General features: G+C 32.6%; 2 protein-coding genes across 2 annotated transcripts; both read right to left on the bottom strand.

Moving 5' to 3' along the window:
* Positions 1–25: 25 nt before the first annotated feature.
* On the bottom strand, positions 26–2493 carry LOC114374709 (laccase-11-like). The gene is made up of 6 exons (XM_028332381.1): positions 2330–2493; positions 2097–2248; positions 1748–1992; positions 1529–1657; positions 519–1442; positions 26–381 (listed from the first exon to the last, which is right to left on the bottom strand). The coding sequence occupies exons 1-6, from the start codon at positions 2435–2437 to the stop codon at positions 251–253; spliced, it is 1689 nt and encodes a 562-aa protein (XP_028188182.1). The 5' UTR covers positions 2438–2493; the 3' UTR covers positions 26–250.
* Positions 2494–5183: 2690 nt separating this feature from the next.
* LOC114374962 (laccase-11-like) lies at positions 5184–8109 on the bottom strand. The gene is made up of 6 exons (XM_028332692.1): positions 7937–8109; positions 7674–7825; positions 7324–7568; positions 6949–7077; positions 5869–6792; positions 5184–5513 (listed from the first exon to the last, which is right to left on the bottom strand). The coding sequence occupies exons 1-6, from the start codon at positions 8048–8050 to the stop codon at positions 5383–5385; spliced, it is 1695 nt and encodes a 564-aa protein (XP_028188493.1). The 5' UTR covers positions 8051–8109; the 3' UTR covers positions 5184–5382.
* Positions 8110–17785: the final 9676 nt, after the last annotated feature.

Genomic DNA, 17785 nt, shown 5'->3' with positions numbered 1-17785 from the left:
AATGAAAAATCAATGCTCACGGAAGTAACAAAATAGAACGAATCAATTATTCTTATTTTCGAAATTTGAATACAAGAATTCCTGAATGAAATCACTCTTTAGTTTACAATTGTTTCTGCTCGTTTTATATCACAATTAAAAACCTTCTGCAACTTTCACAGGAAGGTTGAGCAATGAGCAGATAGACACAGAAAAAACATTGAAAGGTGTTTATAAATCAAATTCTCTTCGACCATATTTTCATGGATGACTAGCAAGTCGGAAGGTCCTTTGGTGGAGGCAGAACAGATTGATCTTGTCCTTGTCCATTTTCCACAACAAAAGCCGTTTTCAACCCCCAACCAGTATGCACCTCCAAATGACAATGCATAAACCAAACACCTACAATAACAACATGGCATTATAGTTTATAGCATACATAATATAGCCGTTAAATATCAGGAAAAAAATTGGGCAATGCTTAGATCATCTTAGAGTTAAACATTAAAGAAATCTAGGACAACTCTCACGAGACAAACCTGGATTATCTGCCCGAAAACGAATTGCAGTCCAACCACCGGTAGGAACCCCAACTGTGTTCCTCTCAATAGGATCTACCAAGTTGTACTTAGCAGGGTCTTTAGCTGGATCAAAGTTACCAATCCCGGTTCCAACAACAAAAAAGTTATAGCCATGAAGATGGAATGGATGTGACTCAACAGAGAGGAGATTGGTATCCTGCAAAACTAGCTCCACTGTGGAATTGAAAGCAATCTTGCTAACTCTAGTGCCAGTTAAAGTGGCAAGATTGGCAGTTAGGGGCGCACCAGTAAAGTTGAAAGGGGATGGAGGGCGGTCAGGAAAATCAGTCCTGAAAACCCCCCTGATACTGAAGTAGTGAGCTTGGAGAAGTGCAGTTTGGGGCATCACAAAAGATACATTGTTTAATGAAGCAACGAGCCGGGTTCCATTTAGGCATGTGGGGCAAGCATTCTGGCCTAAACCAATAGTGTAGAAGAGGTTTCTGTCAACTTTGAGAGGAACATTAGCAGGGTATTGAGTAGAGTTTAGGCTCCTTAATTTCTTGTTGTAACTCAAAGCAAAACGTGTGTCGTTTCTAGCCGGCAACTGTGGAAGGACGGGGAGGACAGTGTTTGGGATGCCTTTGTATTGGAGTATAGCTGTGGCAGTTTTGTTGTCAACTGGGATTGGAGCATCCATAAAAGCCTTGGTGGCCATGAAGTATCTACCAGCAACTTGGTTGGCTTGGACCAGAACGTTTGTGGTTTGACCAGGTGCAATTAGTATAGCCCGAGTGGTGAATGGTTTCGTATAAACAGCATCAACCTCCACTACTGTCAAATTGTGATGGGCAATGGCAAAGAAAAGTTCGTCATTCAGGGCAGCATTGATGATTCTCAGGAGGTAAGTCTTCCCTTGTTCTACCTCCATTGCAAATGTGTCTAAAAATTGAAACAAAGTTGCAGTTAATACAAAGATTTCATTCTTTCCAAACCACAACAAAGAGCTAAATGTAGTATTTCCTTACGCTTCTCAGAACATGGGAATAGTGGTCCTGGCTTCCCATTGATCGTATGTGCATCTGACATATTTGGTGGCAACCCCATTTTGTTCCCTTGATTTTCAATCTCTTCCACGTCGTTGTTCCACCATTCACCTATTGCATGCACAAAAAATTACTTATAGCAAATTTCTTACCCTTTTATCCTTCCAATATTAAGATTATACACTTGAAATTCAAACTGACCTAGGAGAATTTCAAATTCTCTAGCTGGCTGTGGGAAAGGAAATGGTGTTCCAGCTTTAGGCATAATTACTATTGCACCATACACAGTGGCCCTCAGCCAAAGAATGTGTGCATGCCACCATAGTGTTCCTCTCTGCTCAGTAACATTGAAATCATAAGTATAACTGCCTCCTGTCTGTATTGGGCACTGTGTGATATAAGCTGGTCCATCCGCCCAACCATTACGATATTGTTTAAGTCCATGCCTACAATAAGCAATATGGTTGTTGTTAAGAGAAATTAACGTATACATATACATGTTAGTATCAAAAGCTTCACCTATGTTTCTGATATTGCAAAATTGACCTACCAGTGAATCGACATGTTGTATTGTACATGATTGGTGACATTGATCATCACTCTATCTCCTTCCCTAACATATATAGTTGGCCCTGGGAACCTCCCATTTACTGTTACAATAGGCTTTGCATGGCATAGTCTACTCACATTCGTCACTTGAATCTGTAGAAAACACAAAATGCTGTCAAGGGAACTTTGCATAAGCATGTTGATTATGATATCAATATAACTCTTTTAACTCACATCAAACTGGTATCTCTTTATGGCAGCTTCAGATGAAGAAGACATTAAGCCAACAAAGATGAAGAAGAGAAACGTTAAGACAGACATGGAACACCCCAAGCTTGCCATTGTGTCTTTGATGTCCAAGTTCTATTTGATATCTTGGCTTGTATGGATACAAGTAGGGTGCATATGTTCAAGTATTTATATGAATGGGGAGAAGGTAAGATGAGCTATCAGTTTGTTGCATGAAGAATTGAAAACACCATAGGCTGATTAGGTAGTACTTTTCAGTTTTAATGAGCTGTGCGTAAAAGCTTGTAAGCGAAACGTGACAAAAATTGTGAAGGCCTTCTTGGGTTGGGTTCCTTAGTTGCTGAGTTTCTAAGGAGTGAACAATATTTAGAGATGTTATAATTGTTTATACTACACGTTTTCAAAATTGGAACTGAAAATGAGAGGTACATGAAATCTAACCTATTAAGCCACCTTAATATACTCTGGCTACAGGCTTTATCGTTAAGGAGAAGTAATAGCAAGGCCTAAGGGTAAAAAATTTACTAAACATGTTTTTTTAATTATTTAATTTTACCAACTGTAGCAACTTTAAGAAAATTTTAAGATGTAGCAACTTTTAAGAAAATATATGTAACGCCCGTGGAGTCGTGGACTGTATCAGTGTATCTTCTGCTTCATTAATAATTAACTCGGATTTCTTGAACACGACACGCTTTTTTTGTTCCAGTAGGTGCATTGTCAACCTTAAAAGAATATTGAACCCGCAAGGCTGTTTGAGAAGCTTTAAAAGCAGTGGATGAGTTTTGAAGGTCACGGTACTACCACTATGTTTTGAATAATTAAATATAGTTTATTTGATTTGAACTAATTTAGAAATGAAATAATATGAACTTCTCAAAAAATTTAAACTGCTTATGAAATTTCCAACTAAATACTGTACAGGAAAGTAGGCATATTTTGTTGTTTGTTTTTCCCATGAATAAAAAAAATACGGGCTGGGGCTATACCAAATCAAGATTTTGACCATGTGAGTAGCAACCCAGAATTTTTATATTACATCAATCTCTTAGACCTTTATTTAATTATATCTTTATATTTCTTTCTCTTTTCCATTAATCATCCGTTTTATTCGTCACTTTTTTTTCTTCTTTTTTCTCGTCTTATCTCTTTCTTTCTGAAGTATAAATATTTATACATCTCAGGAGGTATGGGAAAAAAATGTTTTTGGAGGCAAGTGATATGTGGCTTTATGCTTCAGCTACCAAAGCTCAAAACAATATATTGGTTTTAAACGAAACTTCATATAGTAGGCTTAAAAGGGGAGAAATTATTACATTGATTCAAGATTATGACAATCTAGACCATATAATGATTTCTCTTATGATGGAGAAGGAGAGAGAAAATAAAAGAAGAAAAAAAGCAAATCAGCAAAATGCATTGTACATACGTAGATAGTTTAATGCATACGTAGATAGTGCATTTAATATATATCACGAATTTATGTGGTTCAAGACTGAGTGGTGAACGACTGCTTACAACATTAAAGTGAATTAAATTTTGCATAGTTTTGTTTAATGTTATATAATTAACCTGTACTATTAAACTTCTTAAGCTAGTATATATGGTTTTTTTTTTTTTTATGAAAGGTGATCATATATGGTTTAAATAAGAGGCTATCAACCTACAGCGTGTTGATTTGTTTTTGTTAATGTTTGGAAAATGCTGTTGAACGGTCGAGCGTTTTCCACCAACTTAGTTCATTTGCTAGCTGTTTATGTTTTCCACCAACTTATTCTTTTGATTGATAACTCTTAAAAAAATCTTGTATAAGTTTTAGTTAACAAGTGGGCATGGAGTTCAAGCGTTTTATGCACTAAAGCTTTCCCTAGCACATCCCTTTGTTTTCTCACCGAATTCATTGAGTCAAAGAAAAAGTTGATTAATTTCCTTGTTACAAGGGTCCTAGGAACCGTTAAAAAAATAACGTTTGCATTAACTAAAATAAAAAACAAAAGGAAAGAACTATATATGCTAGTACTTTCACGTTTTACTGAATGTTATAAGTATTTTATTTTAAAATAAAGGTAAAGTAAATTCAATTATATTTTTCCTATACTATATTAATATGACTAGTAAAAATATCTCTAGACTTTTTACTATTAAGTAAATTAGGGGTAATGTAAAAAAAAAAATGTTATAAGAGCATCCAAAAACTATGGCCTGATTTTCTCTTGTTGGCTATTACAAATACAAATACAATAGTCCAAACATCGACGAGATCGGGAATATGACAGGAAGCCTTTGCTAAGAAACGAAAAATACGAAAAATGACAACCAAAAAAAGATGACGTAAAAGTTTATAGGAATCGAATAACTATTTTGGTGAAGATGGTCATCCTCTTAGAAGTATAATAGGAAGAGAATCACATCAGCCATGATATGACTAAACTTTACTTGGTGCATGTGGCAGCTGCGAAGTCTCGTCTCAAATATTTGTGAACAACCTGAACATATTTGACGTATGCATGTACGAATATAATTTACCTATAGAATTATGGAAGTGTTTAAACTTTGAACTGTAAATGTCCAGCTAGCATTTTACTATCTTCATTTTCGATCTAGAGCATTATATCTGTATTAAAGATTTTAATTTTAAAGTCTGAAGCTTCAATTAAACTTCATGAACATAGATAGTTGAGTTTCAAAGAAACTAGCTAGCAACCCAATATTTTATCTTGCTTTCGAAGTTCTACTTATTGAAGGTATCAGTTTCGTCTTTTGGTGAAAGAAATGACAATAATATAAGCTGCACCAACTTTAACAAATTCGTGGTAAAAGAGAATACTGGTATAGGATATACTTTATGATCAATGCAAGTTTTATGTAAATCAGGTCAATAAATTTTGTACATGCTCCAAACTTTGCTTCCATTTGTTAACTCTTAATTGAAACTCTCTGCATCTTTAGCAGGAAGTATTAACAGATAATAAATGTTGAATAAAACACCGTTGATTCCATACAACACAATCCAAGGTTGTTAACAAATTCATTCATGTCTAGCATGCTGGAAGGTCCTTCGGTGGAGGCACAACAGATTGATCTTGTCCTGGTCCATCTTCCACAAGAAAAGCCGTTTTCAATCCCCAACCTGTGTGCAGCTCCAAATGGCAATGCATGAACCAAACACCTACCCAACCATAGGTACAAAAACAACATATGTCATCACATTATATCATAACATTAACATGCTTAATAATATCTCATTTGAAACTAACACAATTAGTCCTTAATTAAGTTTCCTTCATGTTTAAGATTATTTTTTCAGTTTTTAAGGTAGCTCGTGTACTTAATGAAAAGAAATTATCATAGATAGTCTCATATTATCACTTCTATGGTCCTGACTAATCGCTATGTGACACGGACACATAATCAAGTTTTTTAATTTATCCAAAAGAATACACTACATGTCATATGAAGATTAGTTGGGATCATAATGATCTTGTAACATGTAATAATTTCTCCCTGAAGAATCATATACATACCTGGGTTATCAGCCCTGAAACGAATTGCGGTCCAACCACCGGTGGGAACCCCAACAGTGTTCCTCTCAATAGGATCAACCAAGTTGTACTTAGCAGGGTCTTTAGCAGGATCAAAATTGCCAATCCCAGTTCCAACAACAAAGAAGTTATAGCCATGAAGATGGAAAGGGTGGGACTCAACAGTGAGGAGGTTGGTGTCTTGCAAAACTAGCTCCACTGTAGAATTAAAGGGAACCTTGCTAATTCTTGTGCCAATTGAAGTACCAAGATTAGCAGTTAATGGTGCACCTGTATAGTTAAAAGCAGTTGAAGGCTTATCAGGAAAATCAGTTCTGTAAACCCCCTTGATATTGAAGTAGTGAGCTTGGAGAAGCGCGGTTTGAGGCATCACAAAGGAGACATTGTTTAAGGAAGCAAGTAGCCGGCTTCCATTGACGCACGTGGGGCAAGAATTCTTGGCCAAACCGATGGTGTAAAAGAGGTTTCGATCAACTTTTAGTGGAACATTAGCAGGGTACCGAGGAGTGTTTAGGCTTCTTAATTTCTTGTTGTAACTCAAAGCAAAGCGTGTGTCATTGGCAGCAGGAAGAGAAGGAAGAGAAGGAAGGACAGTGTTTGGAATGCCTTTGTATTGGAATATAGCTGTTGCGGCGTTGCTATCAACTGGTATTGGTGCATCCATAAAGGTCCTTGTAGCCATGAAGTATCTTCCTGCTACTTGGTTGGCCTTGACAAGAACATTTGTGGTTTGACCAGGTGCGATTAGAATGGCTTGAGTGGTGAATGGTTTTGTGTAAACTGCATCAACCTCCACCACTGTCAAGTTGTGACCGGCAATGGCGAAGAAAAGCTCGTCATCGAGGGCAGCGTTGATGATTCTAAGTAGGTAAGTCTTCCCTTGTTCAACCTCCATTGCAAAGGTATCTGGAAGACAGATGAAAATTTTGTATTAAGAGATTGGGAATGAAATGTTTTTTAAGCTTAGTTCTCTTTGGAGCAAAGATATACTTTCTAGCCTTATTTAGCCAAACCATAGACTTTTACTTTACATAATCACTAAGTTGGCTAAATTTTGCTTACGTTTCTCTGAGCAAGGAAATAGCGGTCCTGGCTTCCCATTGATTGTATGTGCATCTGACATATTTGGTGGCAACCCCATTTGATTTCCTTGCGTTTCAATCTCTTCCACGTCTTTGTGCCACCATTCTCCTGTTATAAAAAATTTAATTTTTGTATTAATTTATCACAAGTAAACATGAAGGTGACTCCTGAGCGAGAAATTATTATAGTCTTGTACTATCACATGTTTGTAGTTCATAGTTCTGATCAATCTTTATATAATACACAGTCAAGTTTTTATGAGAAAAATTAATAACACTGAACTATAATAATTTCTCTCCGTCTAGGCCTTTGCACATTATATAATGAATTATGTATTTCAGAAACTGAACTAACCTAGAAGAATTTCCAATTCTCTGGCTGGCTGTGGGAAAGGAAATGGGGTCCCAGGTTTAGGCATGATAACAATTGCACCATACACAGTTGCCCTCAACCAAAAAATATGAGCATGCCACCACAATGTTCCTCGTTGCCCTGTGACGTTGAAGTCATAAGTGTAGCTATTACCAGTCTGGATTGGACATTGTGTGATGTAAGCTGGTCCATCAGCCCAACCATTGCGATATTGTTTAATTCCATGCCTATAATATATCCAAAATACATAATCCATATGCTTGTAAGAATCCCATTTAATTTGCATGTATTAACATATATACTAATGTCACGTTAAATACAAATTGGCGTACCAGTGAATTGACATGTTATATTTTGCATGGTTGGTTACGTTGACTAGTACTCTGTCTCCTTCTCTCACATAAATCGTTGGCCCTGGGAACCTCCCATTTACTGTTACAATGGGTTTTGCATGACATAGTCTACTCACATTCTTTACTTGAATCTGTAGGTACAATATAATGAATGTCATCAAAATTCAAAAATTAATTCAAATGGATAGTTAAGACTTAAGAATGCTGATTTTGACCGTAAATGCATATAATATATAACTCACATCAAATTGGTATTTCTTTGTGTCTGCTTCAACTGTAAAGGAGAACAAGCCAAGAAAACCCAAAAGAATTATTAACAAAGATTTGTGACTGCGGAAACCCACGCCAGCAGCCATTGGTTCTTCTCTTCTAGGACAACTTCGTTCAGTTTAATATATGTGTATATGATTCTATGTTGATGAGGTAGTGATGGCAAAAAAGGTGATGAGATAGTATTTATACAAATTGCTTCAAAGGTAGGTTGGACTAAGCAGTTTATTAAAGTGAGGATAGGAAACTTGATTAGTTAACGAACTTGTTTTACATCAAGGCTTGCAAGCGATATGTCGACAAGGACTTCAAGGTCTTTGGAATGCCTTAGAGGCTAAGATTCCTAGGCCAATTGAAAATATTCACACGCACGATTCATTTTTTAGTTTTTAATGTGGACTGAAAGTGAGGGATCACGGGGGACCGAACAAACCTTATATTACACATTGATTGAACTAATCTTTTTCGTTAAAGGGAAGTAATGTGTTAAATGGTAAAATGTTTACTGTAGGGAGAGATTGAGCAGAGATACTCAGTGTGCTGCCAACCCAACCCTTTTGTATTGGAAAAATTATCATATGCTATCTCTTAATCGATGATTACTATTTAGCATGTGATCGAGAGAGTAAGCGTACGATCTAACTCATTCCAGGTTTTAGTTAATAATGATTCACTTAGCTATTAGGATATTCACCTAACAAAAATATTTGCTTGCTTCAGGGCTTGTATCCATTATTTGAATCCTTTGTTTGTGGACTTTCTATTGCTTGGGACCAGACTAGATTGCCGTTGCAAATTAATAGCAGAAGTTTTAAGATACTGCTACGTCAAACTAAAGTTAAGAAATGTGAGCCAATAGTCATTAGTGATTTTACATAATCGCACTAATAAACAGAGAATGTTTGCGTACACAGTACACCTCAAATCTCATCAACACTTAGAGAAAGACAAAAATAGAAGAGAAAGAAGTGATAAAAAATAATGATCATATGATATAACAAGAAGATTTAGATATAGAGAAGTGTCAAATAAGTGTTTTGAATATTACATTTCATATGTCAATGTTCCTAATACACATCCACTATAAAATTAGGTAGAATGGAATGGATAGAGAAGAGAGACCCGAATATAAGAGAAAATTGAAAGTATTATAAAGAATTGTATTCTCTTTGAAATTTTTATGTATTTTTTTTTCTTTCTTCTTCTTTTATAGGTGTAGATTAGTAAGCTTTGGAATTAGTTTGTTTTTCTTAATTAGTCCTCATTTTTTTAATAAGTCTATTTTCCTTAATTAATCTTTCTTTCCTTAATTATTTTGCTTTCTTTAATTATTTTGTTTTTCTTCATTAGTTTATTTTCCTTAATTAGACATATTTTTCTTAATTATTTATGTCTTTCCTAATTGTCTTGTTTTTTTGGCTTTATCTTACCCACTAAACATCACAAATTCATCACTTTTAATATTCTTTGCACAAAAATTAAATAATGTTAATTTAACAATTATTTACTCAAAAAGGAAAAATTAAGAGAAAAAAATTATAAATTTCTATATAATTTAACTCAAAAAATATACTCATAATTAACGGTTATCACGCGTCTCGTTGCATTTAATTCGTTTTTCACTTTTTATTGTCCTATAATTCGTGCAAGCTGATATATACGACTAGATGAAGATTGAAAATGAGATACAATATCTTACAATATCCATTTTGAATGCCTTTTTTCTTCCTAACATTTCCATGGTGGCCTCAGTTTCCGCTTTTGGTTTTGACTTTTGTTTGAGCCCTTAAGACTTATTATTAGCTGTTGTAGCTTGGTGTTGCTTTGTTGGCATGCCTTGTACGAGTGGTATCGAGTGGCACATTATTGAAGAAAAAGGGGAAAAAACTTCAAACTGTGTCCTGACATATAACTCAAGCTTTGATAATTGTTTTGTTTATCATAAACATTATATTGGTTTTTCAATAATAACAAAAGTTTTCATAGACTATATCATTTTAATGATTGCAATGATTACATGTAAAGTAAATGGTAGGATTAGGAGGAGTATTGTTTTGATTGATGAATTTGTTTCTTGCTTTCCAAATATACCAATACCACAACATATGGGACATTATAGAATGTACTTCGTTAATCTTTGCCACGTAAAATAAAAATAGCATTGTATTTGGGTCTCAGATCAAAGTAATTAGGTTTAGGGGCAGAGTAATAGAGTATGTTAATCTATCTCTTGCACCAAATGGGACAACATACATAGTACATTGGCAACCATGCTTCATAGCGAAAATGTTTGTTATGACAGAAAAAACATTATGGAAGACATTTCCTAGGAAATGTCTAATCTTATATGGGGTACCTTAATTATGAAGAGGAGCTGATTGATCTTCTCACTTCGCATGATATTTGTTTAGCAACATGATAGCTTCTCTTCACTAAATAATCCAAACTTAGAATGGGATCGAATGGCTGTTATTCATCTACTATCATTTAATATTTACCTTATTCTCGTTTATTATGGTCCAAGGACCCTAGTTAACAAACTCTTTGCCTTAAAGAATACTCTGTCAAACCCATGAAACAAAAATAACGAATTTGGGTCTCTATTAGCCCGCCAATTCTACTTTCTAGATGAGTAGTGTTACTAAAGGGTAATATTTGCCAAGTCTTCTAGTGCAATCCTCTTTCTACCCTTAGGTATTTGAGGCAACAATAATACATGGGGTCTTCTCTTCTTGCTTGAGGCCTCTGTACGTAGGGCTTTGCAGATTATGGTTTTATCAGCTTACTCTCAATACAAGGAAAATTTCAAATGCTTCTCTTGGATTTTTGTCCACCCGAAATTGATTCTCCAGGTAATAAACTAATAATAAGAGTCCATAAACAATTTCTTCAACTCATCAAAATAGTGCATAAAGTACATTCTGTTCAAACATGCAGAAACTCGTGGAACATCTCCTAAAAAGAATTGAGGCCAGCTTAAGAAGGGAGCTTTACTACTGGCATGCTTATTATGTGAGTTTCTCCCTCCATAATTTGTCTTAAGGTGATGGTATATTATAAAATAGAACTTGGCGCATTTCAACAATTATAATAGTTCTGTGCTCCTTCCCATTTTCCCTAAAATTCTAGGCAACCCCTCCCCCCCATAGTTTATGTGTGTTTCTTGTGGTAAATTAGTAACCAAAGTCTATAATGAACAGGACAGAAGACTCCCAAAAGGAATAACTGGTTTACTAAAGTTAAAAGGTAAGGCATAACACTTCTAATCTTTTTTAAACTAACCATATAGATTGGCTAGTAAAAATAACCCAAGAATTAAGGCATACATGATTTTAAATTGCTGTCCACGACCACAATTGCTGCCGCAACATAACAGTTTCTTGATTTTCCGCAACTTCATCTTCTTGCTGAATGATTATCAGATTATTAACAGCAACGGTGTCACGTGCCAAATAAAAGCATGTTGCAATGTAGCGTTATTACTATTTTTTGAACCATTCACATTACTAACTGTCATGTCATGAGTCATGACTCATGAAAGGTAACCTTTTTGGTAGAGGAAGTGCTCCATTACTATGTCTATGGTTTTATCCAGCATATTACACAGTATTTATTTTCTTTGTATCGATCTCCAACCATCATATTACCAATATATCTTATTTCACATTTTTCTTTCATTTCTTTTCTGTATATAGCGCGCATTACTCTAATTCAGTAGCCTCACACAAGAGAGCAACGCGTGTGTGTCAGTACTATGTGCGTGTCTGCATGATGGTATGTGACAACTGTGCTTTTAATTGTAATTGCAGGTGTGTGGCCAGACTCAAAGGGCTTCAGTGATGAAGGGATGGAGCCTGATCCAACCAAATGGAAAGGAGTGTGCTAAAATGGAACTGCTTATAATTCGTCTCAATGTAATAGGTGACTGTGCTTTTCTTTATATCACGCTCCAACTTCTACTTTTTTCTCTCTATTTTTTTTCTTTAATTTGGAGGATATACAATCATATTAGTCATAAACATCAACCAATTTTAGTTCATATATATAGATATATTGGAATTTTTTTTACTGGCACTGCTAATAAGGAATTTGCTTTTTGCTAGTAAACTTGGGTAAGACATATAATTTAAGGTTGAAGTTATATTTCACAGAAAATAAACACTTAAATAGTTTGATTTCACAGAAGGGTAGTGATAGCAGTTTTTAAAATAGAACAGTAAATTTGTGATTTTTTAATGAAGCTTCAATCTAGCTTTTTAATTTTTATTGTTACATATGTATTATAATGATGACAAGACAATTGTCTTTTGGTATGAAATTTTTCAATGAACTTTGGAACCTTTGAATAGGTTTCCTTTATGAGCTAGCCAACATTAGTAGTTTCTTTTTTCATTTATTTAATCTTAGAATATACTATAAGGAGTGGCTTAAATTGTACGAAAGTAAAAGTTCAATTCACTATCTGTTGCATAAATTATGATCATGTCATTGTCAAGGTGTACATATATTCATTTTAAAGATAACCAATTAAATAAGGAAATGTGCGTAGAGCTATATATCTCCATTGCCTTACGTGCCAAGGAAGAATACTGTGAGTTATCGTTTTTATATTATATATCAATGAAAGTTATTCGCAATTATTTTTCTAATTAATAAAAAAACATTTAGTTGAACAGGTAACATTGTAATAGTGGATATTGTTCTAACTTATTAATCTCAAAGTTTAATTCATCAGATCGAACAAAATTATTCTAATAAAGAATACATGTAATGTTTACCAGGAAATAATATAAAAAAAAACCTATAGAAATTTTTCATAGTAATTAACTAAAATAATTTTGTTTCTTTAATTAAAATTTTACTTTTTTGATAAGGGAGACTTTTATCAAATGAGTTACTAAAATTAAACTTTAGTTTTAACTAAAATAATTTATTTAATTAACCCTCTGTTTTGTCTTTATTGTTAACTATTGAGTTTATTAATGACAAGATCGTGTTTATCTTGGTAATCAAATAGCTAGGTTAACAATTATTAGGATTGGGTTGGAAACCTTGTGAAGTAAGAAACAAAAACAAAAACAAAAAAAACTAGAGTTTCTGTTGGAATGACATGCAAACGAACAAGAAATTAAAAGCTAAAACCAAATAAAAATGTTTTCAAATGAATGAGCCAATAAGATATGCCCTGTAAGAAGCTCCAACACTTCCAAATGAATTGGTGTAAAAAAAAAAACACTTCCAATTGAATAGCATTAGAAATGTCACTCGGCGGGAAAAGAAATTGCGTCATTTTTTATCGAAAAATTACGTCATAATTTGCTTCCATGTTTAATGCCTATTGCCCAATTTAATTATGCCAGCGGTAATAAACTTTGAGATGATGATCTTCCAAATTATTTTGAAACATGACAATTTACAAATACTTCTTGTTTTGAAAATGAAAATTATAAAAATTCATTTTCCTCATGTACTATCGTGTTAGGTTAGGGTGCAATGAATTGTCTGCAGTTAATTTTGCAACTCCACGACATGCAGTCCTTAAATTAATTTTACAATATTTTTTTAAAGAATAAATAATTTAATTGTGATAATCTTCTCAGTTATCACAAGGACCTTAACCTATTGCATGAAAACGTAAGTCAACAATACAGCCAAATAAATTAATATATTTTAAAACTTTTGATTAACAGCCTATGATTTCAAAAGCTTTTACTTAGATGCCTTAATGCAACTTTATTACTATAACAATCATGCTCCAGTGGCAAACTAAGTATAAGGATCCAAATAAATAAATAAAAAATAAAACTGTTATTAAATTTTTAAAACATAAAAATACTTACAGAATAATTTAAACATTAGTTTTATTGATGTTGTGGGGAGATAAAGAGGTAAGAAAGTGGTGGGTTACTGGGACACTAGATGGGTTCGGCTCGGTTCGATCTGAACATAGATTATAAAAACAAATGTTTCTTTACTCTGGAAAAAAAGAAAATTATATTCATTCCTCTCAACTTTTATCCATTAATAATGAATAATCGTTTATTTTCCGTCAAGTCATTAACCAAAGGATACCTAGGTTATAACCATTTATCTGTGATTGTTATCTAATTCTTTTTCTATCTCCTTCAGTCTTATTTTTAGGGAAAATGTTCAAATTAAATCTCTCTGTCTCCTCCTAGAAAACCTTCACCGTTCATTCATTCATTAAACCAATTCTAGAGGTAACTGAAGTGCCGTGTCAGAGTGTCAGTGTTTGATGGTACGGTACCAAATCGTGGAAAAGCAATGCAATGCAATGCAGTGGAGTGGATAACATCTGAGTTGCTCCTTACATCACCTCATCCCATTGATTCATTAAAGATTCGAGAGAGAAAAATAAATGCATGATCTCATGATCTCAGCGTAAGGTCAAGAAGGGGCTGAAAATCTCGATGGTTACTACTTACTCCGCATGCATGGAATGATTAAGTTAACAGGTGATCATCTCTCATTTTTTTTATCATTTATTATTTTTTAACATAAAAACTGTTTATAAATTATTAAGATTGTTGCAGTCATTTTTTATAATTACGTTTATAATACTGCCTACCAAGGTTCTTTTCTTCATTATTTAGTTCCGTAAGAATGATAAGTGATAATTAATTGTAATTGTAAATGTATAGAGAAAATCTATCCCGGATTATAAAACATGTATTGTAAACGTTAAACTGATAACCCCTTCCATAATCATTTTTTTTGCTTAATCGGTAGATAATTGATCCAAAAGCTCATTATTATAATTATTATAGTTAAATTAAGAATTAACTAAAATTGTTTAGCTTGTAATATAATAACAAAAACTCTAAATAAGTTGAATGCAAATTTTCAAAATAAATGATAATTATTGATAATGGCTAATTATGAGTATATTTTGGGATTAAATTATGTAAAAATTTATAATTTTTCTTTCCTAATTCTTTTTTTTAGTAAATAATTATTAAATTAATCTCATTTAAATTTTTGTGTACAAAATATTAAAAGTGATAAATTTATGGTGTTTAATGAGTAAAATAAAATCTAAGAAAGCAAAGATAATTAAAGAAAACATGACTAATTAAGGAAATAAAACTAATTAAGGATTAAGGAAAGGAGGTTAATTAAAGAAAATAAGACTAATTAAGAAAAACATGATTAATGAAGGAAAATATGACTAATGAAGGAAAGGAGACTAATCCATAGGTCTACTAGTCTGTACCTATAAAAGAAAAAGAGAGAAGAAGGAAAAGATACATGAAAATTTTAAGATAATCCAATTTCTTAGAGAAGATAAAGATTAAAAGAAGGAGAAGCAAATATTGAGAGTCATTTCTTCTCTCCATTCCTTTTCTTATCTTTTCCCTTTTACTAAATATTTCTCTCTTGCAATTGTAAAGCCTCCATGATTATGAGATGCTAAACTCACTTTGTTGGGAATTTGACAGTCAACTACTCTTGATGTAATTTCTCTTCCTATCTATTTATGAATATTACATTTGCATTATTTTTTCTTGTTCTTAATATTATTATTTGTGGTTTGATCACCCATTTGTATTGTAAGTTTTAGAGGTAACGTTGAAAAATCTTATTTTTTAATAGAACTGAGAAAGTGTATCTAAATAAAGTCATCGTTATAGGGATAGGTTGATATTTGTTTAATCTGTTATATATCTCTATTCTTAATGCAATTTATTATCTTAACTCTACAAAGAGATTTGGGAGAGAAAATAGATAAATTAGGCGCTTTGATGTGAGGACTAAAGTTAAAGTATACTAGTAGATACACGTATAAATTAAAATAATTATAAATAGAGAAAAATTATTAATATTACATTAAAAAGTAATTCTAATAGGTTAAGTTTTCAACATTCTCATCTCTAATCTTTTTGGATTTTAATTGAAATTCTTGTTTAATTTCTCTTCTTGTTTAATTAATTTTCTGCCAATTTAAATTATTATTTTTCTCATAATCTTTTTAAGTCAATTTTTTTAATTTTTTTTACTAATCAAATATTCATCTATTTAAATATAAACAAAATCTATATAGACACGATGTTTAATTTTCTATTGAATTGATGTACTTATCAATCCATTCATAACTATATATTATATATATGATGTATATTGATCCTATAAATCTAGTACATTTTATGGATAGATTGTACCTTCTCTTTTAAAAAAATCATAAATTAAGCGTCTGTATATATTATACAAGATTGTACAGACATTTTTTTCACCAAAACAAAAGCATGGAAAACAAGTTAATTAAGAATCAGACATTAATTACCATTACAAAATCTTGTTCAACACGTGATATGATAAATCAATCAATTTTTTTAACAAAATGGATGAAGCTAGTACGTAAGAAAGATAGCTAATTAAGATGCAGGTGTTAAAATAATAAAAAGAATAAATATAATATTTTTTTCTTGAAGAGCCAAAATATCATTTTATTGATATAAAATAGATATCACATACTTTTAGTTATATAAAAATATTTGTTGGTATTGGGTTGATAAAATATTAGAAAAATATTTTTTCATGAAACGCCAAAGTATTTTTTCTGAATACTAAAACATTAATCTCTTGAGTTTTCCCACTACATAAAAACTATCCAACTAATTAAATCGCTTCAATTGTTAAGATCAAATTTCTGTACTGGCAATCCTTTCTCAATAGACATGAAAGGGCTTTACGAAACAGGATTGGGAGAGGAAATTTGCCTCAAAACATAAAGACAAGTATTATTATTGTAGGTATTGATGTCCGGCCATATTAGCAACAACTCATTGCCGAACGTGGATGAAATGAAAGTTAAAACGCAATATAAAAATGTCAACTGAAGAAGAATAAATATTATCCACTCAAGAAAAAGGATCATGCCAGCTACTCATTTCCAGGTACAGTGTGAAACATGAGTACTGAATTTGAACTAGCCCCACCAATAGGAGGAAGCTTCTATCTTGAACACCATAATGCTCTAGTGATAATTCATGAACATGTGAAAAAATGAATTGCTTAAAAAATCATTATTATATTTTAAAGAGAAATTACAAAATATTGACACAGGTGGGCATATAAGAAATAAAGTAAGAAATTAGAATGCCCACGTCCATGCAGCTTCAGTAATGGATATAAGACAAATGTCCAAGATAGGACAGTGGAGACTCAGCACGTGCAAGTGGGAAATGTGTTTCTGCTTTCCTCCAACAACCCCACCCTCCTCCTCTTCTTGTTCACTACTCCTTCAACCTATTCACGTCATATCACAGTCTCTCTTTTTTTCAATGGATAAGAAAATTATTAAAAATACTAAATTTTATATTTTTAATAATATGGATCAATTAACATTAAACTATTCTGATCTTATTTGTGACTTCGAGTTTGAAGTATCAGTATACACATCGATTAAGTATTTAAAAGAAGAGATGTAATCTCTATTTAATAAACTTTTTATTTTTAATAATTTTCTTTTTACTTTGTTATCTATTGTAAGGATAAAAGTTAGTATTTTGAAGAATGCTATATATATTGCATTATTCCATGAAAATCCAACTAAAACTAAAAACAAATATTTTGTGATGTATCAATCTACTTCACATTAGTAAAACCCAAAATGAACGTCCATTCCTTCAACATCGTATTTAATACTCCCCCTCCCCGCTCCTTTCTTTGTCCCATTCTTCTTCTGTTTTATCATTAATTTTAGATTATGGGTCGTTTCATCTTTTAATTTCTTTTTTTAATTTTTTTATTTATAAAATTGAATAAATTTGAATTTTATGATTTGTCTCTAAAATTCCCAA

This window comes from Glycine soja, chromosome 11 (genome assembly GCF_004193775.1).
Source record: "Glycine soja cultivar W05 chromosome 11, ASM419377v2, whole genome shotgun sequence".
Lineage (NCBI taxonomy): Eukaryota > Viridiplantae > Streptophyta > Magnoliopsida > Fabales > Fabaceae > Glycine > Glycine soja.
Note: the sequence above shows the minus strand (reverse complement) of the source record. Positions and strands in the feature narration are given on the sequence as shown.

Bases quoted from the DNA above. Each gene is read 5' to 3' on its own strand.
- LOC114374709 (XM_028332381.1), bottom strand. From the start codon at position 2,437: ATGGCAAGCTTGGGGTGTTCCATGTCTGTCTTAACGTTTCTCTTCTTC. The intron at 2,249-2,329 runs GTGAGTTAAAAG...TGTTTTCTACAG, and splicing joins TAAAGAGATACCAGTTTGAT to ATTCAAGTGACGAATGTGAG. The intron at 1,443-1,528 runs GTAAGGAAATAC...TTCAATTTTTAG, and splicing joins ATTCCCATGTTCTGAGAAGC to ACACATTTGCAATGGAGGTA.
- LOC114374962 (XM_028332692.1), bottom strand. From the start codon at position 8,050: ATGGCTGCTGGCGTGGGTTTCCGCAGTCACAAATCTTTGTTAATAATT. The intron at 7,826-7,936 runs GTGAGTTATATA...TTGTACCTACAG, and splicing joins CAAAGAAATACCAATTTGAT to ATTCAAGTAAAGAATGTGAG. The intron at 7,569-7,673 runs GTACGCCAATTT...GATATATTATAG, and splicing joins TATAACATGTCAATTCACTG to GCATGGAATTAAACAATATC.